The sequence below is a fragment of the Triturus cristatus genome, chromosome 2_2 (assembly GCF_964204655.1).
Source record: "Triturus cristatus chromosome 2_2, aTriCri1.1, whole genome shotgun sequence".
NCBI classification, from domain to species: Eukaryota; Metazoa; Chordata; class Amphibia; order Caudata; family Salamandridae; genus Triturus; species Triturus cristatus.
Window position 1 is genome coordinate 1020287962 of NC_140582.1, and position 14085 is coordinate 1020302046.

General features: G+C 43.1%; 1 protein-coding gene across 2 annotated transcripts in view; it reads right to left on the reverse strand.

The window, feature by feature from the left end:
• The window catches only part of ACOX3 (acyl-CoA oxidase 3, pristanoyl), a 409344-nt gene that overhangs the window by 103403 nt on the left and 291856 nt on the right, over window positions 1–14085 (reverse strand). For both annotated transcript variants that reach the window (XM_085642483.1, XM_085642482.1), the window contains one exon: window positions 6110–6223. In XM_085642483.1, the coding sequence (XP_085498609.1) occupies window positions 6110–6223 (114 nt within the window). The remainder of the gene's footprint in view (window positions 1–6109; window positions 6224–14085) is intronic.

The following is a 14085-nucleotide window of genomic DNA, read 5'->3' on the forward strand; positions in this document are numbered from 1 at the left end:
TGTTCCTATTGGAGAGTGTAATAAGACTTGAGAAAGCATTGATCACAGGTAATTACAGTCAGCAATAGGAGTAGTGGGGGCGGAGGGAATAGGCCTTATACAATGGAGTCTTGACTGTAAAGAGGGAGTGGTAGCGGGTGAGTGAGGTGTTGAGCTTGGTGGGTCAGGTTCCAAAGATAGCAAATAAGTCCGGAGAGCCTGCCAAATAACTTTAGGTCTAGCGGACGGGGGGTTGCAATGTGACATAGACTTCACTTGTTAGGTCACTGTATGTCATACTCTGGATCCAGACCTTAGTAGTGGGGCGTATCACGCTGGCCCAACGAAGTCCAATCTCTCTCTTTGCTAGCAGCAAAGCGATGGCTGTGAATCCACGGAGATTCTTTGGAACGGATGACACATTACTCAGAAGTTCCATCTGAGGAGATGGGAAAGGGCCAGGGAAGACATGTTGGAGAGGATGTCAAACAGAGCAGACCAGAAAGTGGTGGTAATAGGGCAGGTCCAGGTCATATTGTCACAATTAATCATGGAAAGGGCCTATAGGAGAAGCAGTAATTATGGTCTTTGCCAGGCTTAAGCAGCAAAGTAATCACTGCTTTCCACATAGTAGGAGGAAAGATCCTGTCTAGACTTTCAGCATAAACATCTAATTAGTGGGGGATGAGAATGCCCTTGAATGCTTTGTAGAAGGCTCCAGGGAGGCCATCGAGGCCCAGGGCCTTAGAGCCATCTAAGGAGTCAGTTACTTGAACAATTTCTTCCAGCTCTTGGAAGAAAGAGTGTTTGTCCACATTAGAGGCCTAAACATTCAATAGAAGGATCCTGCTCCCGATCAGCGTTCCTGCTACAAGGAGATAGCGGCCTTGAGTATTAGAAATACTAATGTGGTGGCTAAAGGGGAAGGCTTTTATGAAGGAGTATACAAACTCCACGACAGTATGAGCTATAGCTGACAAAATATACATGGGACCCCCAAGATGCTGCGACAATAGTGGAGGATTGGGGAGGGAGATGTGTTTCCTGTAACACCGCAACCTTCATAAAGTGTCAAGATTGAGATACGATAATGACAGTTTAGCCTTACGAGGGATGTTGAGGATGCGGATATTCCAAAAGAGGATTGTAAGGACTACATGTTGTCTATTACCCCCCATCAACTATAAAAGAGGAATCGACATGCATATCAAGTTGTGTATATGAGGTCTTGCGTGGTCTCATTCAACCTAATGTGAAGGCAAGAAGACAATAGGAAACAATACTATTGAAACTAATAAAACTCACCCACCTCCCACACTGGGTATAAGAGACCCAGTGAATCCCAGCAAACACCAAACAACAAACAGAAACCTCAACATTCAAAATATGGAATACTACGTGGGGGCAAACAACGTAGCGGTAATTGATGCCCATAATGAAGAGTGGATACTGATGTTGAATCAAAAAGACATGAGGGTTACATAAGAATTACAAGGGAAAGATAAAGCTAGTTAACTACAGCAGTATATCACCATGGGAACATTTGAGATTCAGCATGGAATGCAAAAATGCTATTGAGCAATTCAACCAGGGTGGAAAAAGTGTGCACTGGCCAATATAGTGTGGTCGGATGAGGTGCGCTCTGGGGTGGTGCAGTGTGGTGCGGGACGAAGAGGGTTTGCCAGGGCTCAGCTGCTTACAACAGGACAGCATGTCACCCGGGGCGTCGAAGAATCGGGCCTTGCAATCCACAACCACCTGGAGCCTAGCAGCGTACAGCATTCAATACTTGAGTCCATGCTTACAGAGCAGAGCTTTGGCAATGTTGAACTTTTGCTTCGCCTCCTGGACGGCGAGAGTAAAGTCAGGATAAATGGAGATTGTGGTGTCTTGATATTGCAGTGGGGCCCGTTCCCTGGCCAGGCAAAGTATAGTGTCACAGTCCCTATAATTCAAGATACGAGCCACAATGGGGCGGGGGGAGAGCCCAGAGGTGGACGGGGGCCGAGAGACCTATGAGCGCTCTTGACAACAAATGTAGAAGTAAAATGATGGGAACCAAATAGAGAGGTAAGCAGAGTTTCTCCAAAATGTTCAGGGCGCCCCATGTTTGTGGATTCCCCAAGGCCTACTATATGAATGCTATTCCAGCGTGACTGCGCCGCGAGGTCCCCGTTTCTTATGGCTACTGCTTTCAGTAGACTTTCCGTCTTCTCCAAGCGCAAGGTCAGGGAAGCTGTGCTGTGCTCCAGGCTGGAGATGTGATCCTCAGCTGCATCGAGACGGGTGCCATGACACTCAAGGTGTTTTCCCATGCGGGCCAGTCGAGTGACAAGGGTGTCAAAGCTGAAATCAATAGCAAGCAAACTAGCCCGGAGCTCCACAACAATCGTCGCTGTGCCCTACGGGGTCAGGGAACCATCCACAACATGACCATCCTCAACAACGGAGAGGGAATTGGACCTCCTGGTCGATTTAGCAAAGTCAAAAGTGAATTTACATTGCCTGGGGTCCCCCGGCCAATGATGAAATTGGCCCTCGGGGAGGTAAGAGGAGTAGCGGGTGGGAATAGAAGTAGTAAAGAGAAAAACACCAGACTAAGTTATTGGGAGGGCCAAACAGAACAATGCTCTGTCCATTTCGAGAAGCGGGGGGCCCCACCAGTAGTAGAAGAGTAGGGTCAGTCGCAGCAAAGCCAGTTCAGGACGCGAGGTAACCGAAGTATGGCCAGTACGACACTAATAGAGTGATTCAGTTCCCAGGGTAGGAAGTCACAGCAAGGCAAAAAAAATCTGAAAGAGGGCCTCAATGATGAAGGGCAAAATGGAGTTTAGTTCAAAGGAGGCTCACCAATCATCAGAGGGGGCCTGGGAGGCATTACTCACACATCGTAGCCCAGGCAGGCAGCAACAGTAGTAGTACTTGAGGTGGGTGGGCTACCTCACAGGGCCGAAGGTGGAGGCCTAATCCGGAGATGTGCTGGTTGAGCGCAGACACTCGGCGCTCAGGTGCTAAGGAGGCGCTGCAACAATAGCCTCGGGCTCCTGCAAAATGCAGTGGCCAGGCTCTCCGCAGTGTGAAGGTGTCGTCCCAGGGAGACGACCTCATAGTCAGCGTCGGGCCATAGGGAATAGCGGGCAAGGTAGGTGGTAAGATGGCAGCCTGGCATCCTCCATACGGCCCCAGCCAAACCCCTCACCCAGCGCCACGATTGGCCAAGGTGGAGGAGGTACGATCGGCTGGTCGCTGTGTAAAAAGCAAAGATGTGGCAGCAAAAAACTGGAGCGGGAGGCCGGAGGAGGTAGAGATGAGGGGGGAATGGGGAAGGGGGCCAGCGAGGCTTCACAGTCCTGGCCTCAGGCTCACTCGCGGCCCCTGTCGCGGCGGGGCCTCTGAGGCAGGCTAGGCCACACTCTCCCGACCCAGCAGTGCTGCAGTAGGATAGTTCATTGGGCGAGCAATCAGCGGGCTCCGGCCCCTTCGTGAGTTGGAGGGTAATGTTCATTCCTTTATGAGGAGTAGAAGCAGGATGGTATGCCGTAACCATCAGGATAGAGACTATCGGCTTCGACGCTTCATGACCGTGCGTCATTACTGTCACCGGCATGGCCACGTCTCCCTCAGAATTCATTTATACATAATTGGCTTGTTTGAATTTTGCTTTAACTAAAGATATTGAAAAGACAGTAGCCAGCGCAACAGAGGATATGCCCCCATTCCTGCTGGCTAGGGGGAGGCAAGTGGCTGTGGTGCTCCATAGTGTAAAATGAAATGGCAATTAAATCATAATAGCATTGCTATTTTATTTTTCACGTTTAGCGCGGTTTGAAGCAGATAAGGGGGCGACGTTTCCCCGTCCTCATTAAGAAACCGCCACTGATTATCACACAGCCCATTCCAATATGGTGTATTGGCTCAACACCCGGTGTGGGGCATCCCATTTGCCTGCAGAAAATTACCAAATAATGACAGGAAACCTACACGCTAGGGCTATGCTACAAACACCCAGACCGATGCATTTAGTCTACATGGTTTGCTGCATCAAATGGCCAATATGGACCATGGCTGAGTCAAACAATGTGGTGCAGCAATATACTCTCCTAAGCAGTTTGGGGAGGGGCGGACACACAGACAGCTCTTGAACGCATAGACTATCTCAGAATCAGGCATGCCATCAGACTGAGAAGGTGATTGTTTCCTGATTAGAGTTTACCCCGCTCACACAGACGATCACAGACCCTGGAGGCGGAAGGTGTGTGTCTAGGCTGTACAGACTGTCCCTGGCCAACATATAGTTCCTTGTTGGGCACTGGGGAGGTGGGAAACTAACAAGGGGGAGGTCTGGAAATACTGCTGCACAAAAGAGGTTTCTATCAACTCCTGTCACCAGCTCCTTCATTTTAGATTTCCAAACAGAATGTACTGCACCCCTGCTCTGCTTCACAGAATAGGCCCTCCTCGTGCACACAATGTCAGGCCGGGCATGGGAATGCCTGCAGGTGGTACACTATTTTGCTGAGACAGCACACGTTATTATTGATATTGACAGATATGCAATTGACTACACCCCACAAAGTAATGCTGTTGAATTATGTTAAGGACCTTCCCAAGACAGGGAGTAGCCTATGGGCCATTCTGTTGATGTACACAAGGAGCCGACTCATGAAAACATGGATGAAAGGCCTGTCCCTTTGGACTGTTGAATAGGCTCAACGGTGCTACTTATGGGGGAGAAATGGCCAGAGACTTTGCTGCCATGAAAACCCCATAGGCCAGACCCAAAGACATATGGGCCCCGCTCAGGCAATACCTCATACAACAAGACCCAGCAGACCAAGGAGACGGGTTCATGCTTCTATGATGCTGGAAATGGGCGTCACAATAGCTATAAGGATTTTATCATTCACAATTTGTATTGATTAGCTACACCCCTGGGTCACTTCACCGCCTTATTGATCCATTCAATGCTCAGAATAGGCATCTACGACACCTATCTTGACCGCTGCTCCTGTCAGTCAGTATTATGGGAAACATCAGTCTGCTTTTTTGTCCCCGAGTGAGGGTTAAGCAGAAAAGTGTTGGTTTGCTAAATTTTATTTAAAAAAAGGTGAAAACTTGCTCCCTTCTTCCTTGCGGCACTTTTATATCTTTTAGTGATTCAAGACCTAACCCTAACAGAAAAGGAATTTGTTGGAAGATGAGTGATTTGCTTACTTATTTGGCCTAAATTGATATTGTGAACAAGGACGGTTATATTCCAATTTACATGTACAGTAATTGGGCTTTTGAAAGTTTTGATGTAATTGTTTTATATGCTGGAGGCCTGGGTTACATTATGGATACCATGTGAGTGCCTACAAGCTGGTACGATGCAGTACTGTTGGGAGATATAAATTCAAGAAATACAAAATATAGATATATGAGAACCATATCGGAGATTAAAACATATTTATGTTCAAATATTTGTTTTAAAATAGTCTGTGTGACTGACAGCATAAACAGAAAACAGCTGCACTATTGGAAGGGGGACTTAGCATGATAAACGTACATCTGCTGACTTTCAATGAGAGTACAGAATGCTGCAGTAGAAATCTCTTACAGACGACACTGAGCACTTTCCCTTTTACATTGACATGATTATGGAAAATTAAATGTCATTTAAAAATATGGTTTATAAAAGTTATTTTGCAGGTTTTGAGCTGTTAATGTGCAATGCGAGTATTTGTGCTGTTATTTTGCAATGCGAGTGAAATTCAGGAAAAACACCACCTTCTTTAACTTATGAGGTGAATTTATGGAAATTGAAATGGCTCAGTATTATACATTCACTATACAAGTTTAAGGGATTCAGATATACTTTTGTGTATCTATTGAATATTCTACGCATTACTATCTTTTTGACATGAACAATTATGAAGGCGAGTTATAGGATAAAGAGGGGTTAATTTTGAACAGGTATCCAAACAAAAAGACACAGACCAGAAACACTAATACATAAAGTTGTAGTTCTGGCATTATCAATTTGATCAAACATTTGAGCTGATTTTTATGAGCAGACAGTGTGAGGAGAAAATGCAGGTAAAGATTCAATCTCTATATAGAGTACATTAGGTTATGTGGAGACTTCTACCTGCAGAATCCATGCAATCTTCAACAGTGGTCGCTGTGAACTTCAGGCCAAGAATAGAATTATAGTCTTCTAAAAAGTTAACTGAACCAACAGGGGACTCAATAGACTCATGACCTAAAATAAAAGCACAATACACCAATAAATGGCAGTTGCCAATGTATAAATCATCTAGGAGCAACGCATTTTTTTTACATTCGAAGGCTCACAAAATATAAACAGGCAATAGAACTTACAAACTTAACAGTTAAATTTTAAACTCTAGCAAATCAGAGCACGATTTGTTGGGATAGTTGGACCAGAGAGGAACATTCTGAGCATACATAGGTGCTGCCTCCTAGGAAAGCGAGGGATCTGGGTCTATTGTGGTAGCTGTTGGTGTGGACCTCCATCTCTCTTTCTCTCTTCTCCCAGGGGCTTTACAAACTTCTGTGCGGAAGGTGCGGTACTAACATGCTGCTTGACCATACCTGCTGGGGACTAAGTGGATTCCCATGATGGAGTCTGGAAGAGCCTGCCACTCTGACGGGCATGGGGCTTCACGTTGTCTCAATAACATTTGGTGTTATTGATCCCTCATGCACCACTTATTGCCTGGTGAAAACCTCCATTGAAGGTGGTTGCTCTGTACAGCTCAGCACATACAAAACAAGGCAGACAAGCACAGATGAAGAAAATGGCTGAATACACCTGGGTAAGTCATTGTGGGTCACACCTTCATATGGAGGATTGAACAACTACATGCACGCTTTGCCCATCCCCTTTCCTGAGCTTTTGAAATGCCTTTTCTGCAATTAAGGATACCTGACTCCAATTGGATTTATTTTTATTTTTTATACTTGAACAAAACAAGAGCAACCCTTAAGTCCATGCGAACAGGAGTATCAAGTAATCCTTGAAACAGGCGTTCACATGGAATTAATTTGTAGGCAGATTTTGAGTGTTACAGATCTCTCTGTGTGGAATTAATCTATATAGACCAGTTTTCTTCAATAACGTTTTGTAAAAACAATAATAGCACAACCAGTATTTCTATAAGCAACTACAGTTCTGCTGAACCGAGTTTTATTAGACAAGAATTATTTCAACAAACAATATTGTGAGTGTCTTTCAGGACACTCAGGCAAGAAAATAGAATAAGTAGACCCCAGGTGTGTAATCAAACCAAAACCAGAATAAAACAGAAAAAGTTGAAGTGTGAAATAAACATTGGAGGCGTATTGGTTGATTCCTTGAAGAGAAAACAGTTTATACTCAATACTATCTAGAGTACAAAGAATAAATCATTGTATCATAGTTTTGGAAACTTTGTCTGTCTCTGTAAGTGTGTCGACGGCGTTTCAGCCCTTAGAAGCCTGGGGTTGGCTGGTATTGTTGAGGCGCTGAATAATATCAACAATTTGAAGCCACTGAGTGTTTAGAAATCAATCCAGCTGGACAAACTAATATCTATTATAATTCTAAGCGATCTCTTTCATTAGTTCCTTAGAAAAATTAGAGCATCTCCCCCTAGAGAAGCCACCTCGTTTTCCTCCCACAAGGTGGTCGCATTAGGAGCATTTAATTCTCTTTTAGGGACTATCACATTGAAGATAGCCCAGTCGAGAGGTTGAGCCTTCCATCCACAAAAATCAATGTGTTTTTAAGAGAGCGTGATATAGCAGCTACTATTTTTCTAAGGGTCATAACGCCGTCAACACACTTTCAGAGACTTCACCTTTTTCTGTTTTATTTTGGTTTGGTTTGATATATTGATTAATTCCACACAGAAAGATCTGTGACACTCAAAATCAGCCTACAAATGACTCTCATTGGAAGCACGCTGTAACCATCAATCTTAATCTTTTGAGAATGGAGTTGGTTAAGATATCAGGTCAAGTATTACATACGTTTGGATACGTACAGGGTATTTCTATAGCACTTAGCCAAAAGGCAATAGAGCACTGTACATGGTCAAAGACAAGCATGAGTTAACAAGTAAGAGGATATGGAGCTGGGTTGAGGATTGTTAATAAATTGTGATATAGTTCTCTTTATAGAGTTGATTCTTCAAATATATCCTAAAATGAAATAGCGTTGAGGTGATCCAGATCCAGGGTGCCTAGATGGGAATGGCCTGCAGTCTATTTTCTTTCTTTACACTTCTTACTCTGCAGTCTGATGGTGTCCTGGCTACGGGTGTGCCAGAATGCACCAGAGATGGTGAGCTTGTATTCAAGATAAGCTGGGTGCTGGTCTGATAGCTCTGTTAATAATGCAGCTGATTTTGAAGATGACGTGTGCTAGCAAGGGGAGCCAATGGAGTTCCATCAGGATGGGAGTTTGAATGAGAATATTTCTTTAAGCCCTAGATGTGATGTGCGATGTGATGTGCTGCAGCATGTTCGGTGCCCCTAAGGGGTACCACTGTGTCTTCGTAGAAGCCATGGAGTATTGTTTTACCACCATTCAGATTTGAAAGTATGAGGGCATGAACAGCAGTTCTGAAGCTGCTTTCTGGAAGACATGTTTGACTTTTGTTTTGGAAGAGAGAGCTGGTATCAAGCCGTCTTTGACTTTTTGACAAAGTGTTCCTTGAAGGTGAGATTGGTGTCCAAGGTAAATCCAAGTAGCTTTGCATCGGGTGAAAGTTGGGGTTAAAGCAGTCAAAAATCATGTCACAGAGTCAGGTTTGACCTGTATCTTGTTTATTGTTCTTGGTAAACAACAGGAATTCTCACTTGGTTGGGTTGAGCTTCAGGTTAGCACTTGACATCCAGGTGGATGATTTGCAAGCAGAAGAGACTTTCAAGTATAGTTGTGAATCGTCTGCATATTGGTGAATCTTGAGGCTGTTATCTGTGAGTAGGCTTCCACCATAGAGTTGGTGATCAATGAGATATCCCAACTTAAAGCAGACTCTGCAGTCTTTTTAAAAGTTGCCTAAACCTCTGGAATTTCAAGCCAAAGATGTGGAGTACAGAATACAGATACTGTGGAAAAAATATGCAGATGGTGGACTGCTGGAGAGGGCAAAATGTAGGTGTATGGAGATCTTTATAAATGACAGGTTAATCAAACTCCTGAAACAAAGTGGCCTATCATCCCCCTTCTTGGTTGAAAGGACACAAAGTCCTCACCAGAAGAGGCACCCCTTAGGTCTGTGATATTTAGACTGTTAAACAAAAGACAGATGGCACCAATTCTACAGCAGTGAGGATGATGAGATAGACACACTTCAGGAATGCAAAGATATGACTATTCCTAGACTACACTCAACAGTTTGGAAAGTCAAGACTCAGCTAAGACTCAGTCAAAAAAATACTCCAAGACATGAATTTTATGTATATGCCGATACTTTCCAGCACAAATAAGAGTGGTAGATGGAAATGGTTCCTAGCTCTTCAGTACGTGGAAACAGACCTGGGAATGGATCAATGAAGACAGGGAGGCACCAGGGGACTGACAAAGGACTAATGCTCTATGAAAACAATTCCAAAGGCATTCATAAATGTCCATCTCTCCAGTACAGAAACACCTTGGCCCAAATTGGCCTGTGTCAGGGTCTTTGAGGAAGATACTTTGCCAGGCACCCGGGTGCCTATGCTATGTGATTTTGGAGAACTCATGCCGGCTCATGAACTTCAAATATGACTTGGTTACAAAAGGCTTGTTGGTTGTCGCCTAATTCTGAAAACAACTTGGCATTGCAAAATGTCTAAAAAATGTTCATAAGGGAGTTACTTCTGGATAACCTGGAAGGACTATGTCATAAAATGGGTTGGCCAAGTACCACAGATCCTCAGCACTAGGTGCCGAATCGGAGCTGCCAAAGGGTTGACTGAGACAGTTGTTTCTTTACCAGTACAGCGTGTAACTCACACCTGAACCCCGTGCTGAACCATCAGGTCTGAAACACAAGTTAAATAAATAAGCCTGAGCACTTCCGCTAGTGCTATGACACAGAGAAGAAAAGCATAAATTAAGGTAAAGTGTGTTAAGTACTTAGCATTACAAAAACAAATTAAAGAGTCAAAACACACAAAAAAAAAATCCCACAGCTATTTTTGGTGTGCTTTTTGTCAAAGAAATATCTCTGTTTCACCTTATCAGATTTTAATCATTTTCGTGTTATTTTCATAAATAGTCTATTGTTAGACATTACCTGTTTTCCTGTAGCCAAAGTGGAGATCAACCAAAAGACCCTTGAAGTTCACTTCTCAGTCCTGGGTAGCAGTGGAAGCAGTTGCAGCCCTTCAGGACTCCATACAAGCCATAGACTGCAGATCCAGTCCTATTTTGAACCTTGTCCAGCTTTAGTAGAAGGATAAGTGTGGATTCTGTAATTGCATCAGTGACTGTACCCGAGTGAAGAAAAGTATTCAAAAACTTTGGCTAGGGGATCAGCTCATAAACCAATAAAGGCTTTCCAAGATTATGTGGTGAAGCCATATGAACCAGCAGCCTTATTACTCTGCCATTTCTTGATGATCATTTCACCTCCTGTAGAGAAATAGCCTCCTCTAGTTCATTAGGTTGCCTGGATCTTCTGTTGGAAAGGTAAAATCGGTTAGGCACTAGACAATTAGCGGGTTGTTACCCCCTTGGGTGGAGGGAGAAATATAAGTCGAAAAAAGGCCTATAATGTCTATTGTCATGTGACAAGTATTGTCCCTTTTAGTTTCAATGGCAGATATGTGGTTTCTAATTTTAATTATGGTAAGTTTGTGTGTTAGTGGCCTATCTACTTTGCCACCATGTTTGGAATATTTTTGTAAGTAAACAACATTTTGCAGGCAGCTTTAGTCACAATATTTGCTCTAGTTTCATTCACCCTTGCCTAGTGAAGCAGCCTATAGGTTTTGCCTGGTTCCATCCCCATTGTGTTGAATATCTGGACTAGAGCTCTCCCTGGTTAACTTCATGAATATGGCTGATTGTGATATCAATTCACCCCATATGACCCCCTTGGCTGTATCCGACACAGTGCCCCAGGACATTGTCAGCTCTTCTCCATGATATTCTCAAGGAAGTACAGCTTTAAGGAATCGAGGTGTATACAGCTGGGTCTTCAAATGCCAATTTGTGGATTTACTTGTGTACTAATAATCGCTAGTCCAGATGCAAAGAGACAACCCAGTGGTTCAACAGAACATTCACACCAATTTACGATTCTATTACAGTTCGAACCAAGAGATTACTATTCTCAAATACTTCTGTGTGCATTGAAATAAAAGCATAATCAAACTCATTTGTATGTTGAAAAATCTATATAGTAATGAGAGCTAGGTGTTCAATACCTTGTGATAGTGGGGCATACACTCTAATTGTGGAGTAATCTATCTTGGGGTTCAGGGCCACAATGAAGTCATCACCTTCTATACTGTCCCCTCTAATGCCTTCCTTTTTTCCTCCAAGGCCCAATACACAACTACCACACATCTTGGAGCTGCACCTCAACATTCAATAGGATTCCCCTAACCGTTACAATGCCTAATCCCTTTGTCATGATGGTGGCTTTGTTGGGAAATTGAAAAGGGTACAAAAAAAACATAAATTGTGACAAGTCTTTCCTCCTCAGTTGTGTCTCCTAGAATATATATATTTTGACTGAGTATACAGCCATTTGGGAAGGGCTAATTATTTTATTGGTGAGTAGGGCCCTGGAGAGAAAAGTCACTAACTTGTTAGGTCTAGTCATAGGCTTCAATAGTTTAAACCCGAGGTCAACCCCTGGTATGTCTGGCACAGATCAGACAGGCTTAACTTAGGGAAACTGTATAAAGCATTTAGAAGTACCAAAACAGTTACAAAGCTGAAAACACAATACAATAAATATCCCACTCTAATTTATAAATAAATAGTAAAATGTAATGAACAAAATAACACCAAAATGACAAAACTCTCAAAAGGCGAACCAGCAATCAGAATTTTTAAAGATTTCTGGGGAAATAGCACCATTAGTGTAAAGGACTAATGGTAGTCAATGATTGCGGTAGACCAGAACCTATGCGCAATTTGAAGTCGAGCACGATGGAGTCCGAATTGGATACATACGGGAGATTGGCCCAACTAGGGCGTGGAAGTATGAAAGATTGAAAAGGTTTCTAAGTCCTACTTTGAAACGGGTAATTTTTTCGAAGGAAAAACTCTTCTCCAAGTGGGATTAACCAGAAAATCAAATCTACGCTGTTGAACTGCAGTAGGAAGCTCTAGAGCAAAGGTTTTGATTCATTTTGATGCCCAAATAACAGTTGTATGACTCCACAACGCATGCCATTACATCGCATGCCATTACAACACGGTTGTAACAACGCAAATATTGTTACAACGTGTTACCATTACAACGCAAACATGGAGACTTGCCCACAAGGGCGGGAACTTTATAATTTAAATCATGTGTGGTTCTTCAGTTGCTCACGATGATCCTGACAGAATGGCTTGTGATCAAGGACTTACGTTTGAAACACGTTAAGCCTCTGTACTTCTGATTAAAGTTTTGACGCTGACCCGCTGCAGCCCTTGTTCGTGAAGAGGTGAACTCTCTGGGTGGTCGTGCTCATTGGGGCAACCTTTTGTGTGTGTATATATATATATACATATATATATATCTATATATATATCTCCAAGAACACACGTCTCCCAAGATAACGTGAATCGCACTCCGAGCTCGTATTCCAAATCAAATCTTTATTTTACTCTCCGTGGAAAAAGCTGACACACGCGTATCGGCACCCTGGCCTTCGTCAGTGTCAGTTAATACATTACAAATGCCACATATAAATAATCACTGTCATCATTGGACAGAAAGGAAAGTGAGCAAAACCAACAAAGGACTAATCAAATAGATTACAATGAATCAATCGTTATGTGTCGGCCATTTTTGCCTAGTCAATTATCAGAGAATTACAACAAAATTGGAAGGGTAATTCATCAAACCATGGCAATTGTGTGGGTAAATGAAACATTCTGAAACCCTTAAGACATATCAAGCATGCAAAAACGGATATGCACGAATTGCAAATTGCCTTAGAGGAGAGAGGAAAGAGGAAAATCAGTTCATTCACTTGCATCAATTTTCAAAATTAAGCACAACAAATTCATTGAAAATATAACTCCCTCATCTCACATATTAAAAATTAACAAAAACTCTGTCTAGGGTCAATAATATTTTGTAAATTCAAAATAGAGCCCTCCAATGGGCTGATGTCTCGTAATAAATGTAGAATACAGAAAATATGTACAGGTATCCCACACATTGCTCGTTCAGCCAATCTACTGATGTTTTAACATTTTAAAGCCAATTATAGACATGGTGTCCCCTGGGATTGAAACTTTGAATTAACCAATAAAGGACCACAGTTCTTCTTCCATATTTAGGCCCCCCGGAGTGCGTGTCTGGAGTTCAACAATAAAGCGTGCCTCCAGTTGACGCAATTCTTTGACCCTGTCTCCACCCCTATCAGTGACGGGGACGTGGTCAAGGCAGAAATAACTCAGTTTATCACTGCGAGATTCATGCTTTTCGGCAAAATGCCTGGCCACCGGGTAATTGGTATCCCGGTTGGTGATTGCCCGTGTGTGCTCCAACACACGTTTCTTCGCTGGATGAATGGTGCTTCCAACGTATTGGAGACCACACGGGCAAGTCAGACAATAAACCACAAAGTTCGTGTTACAATTCATGAACCTGTTAATAGTGCACATTCCTTTCCTACCGGGGACCATGTACTCTTTAACCTTTTTGCTGTTTTTACAAGCTTTACATGCAAGGCATGGGTAAAAGCCAGACACAGTGTTTTTCGGAATTTTATCAGAAAAATGACTGCGCACTAGTAGATCTTTCAATGATTTACTTTTCCGATAGGTTACCTCGGGTTGCTCGGGGATGGTTTTCCCGATGACAGTGTCAGTTTGCAGAATTTTCCAATTCTTTTCTACAAGTCCCCTGATGGTTCTGGCTTGTGTAGAGAAGCCCAAAATAAGTCGGGGACTTACAA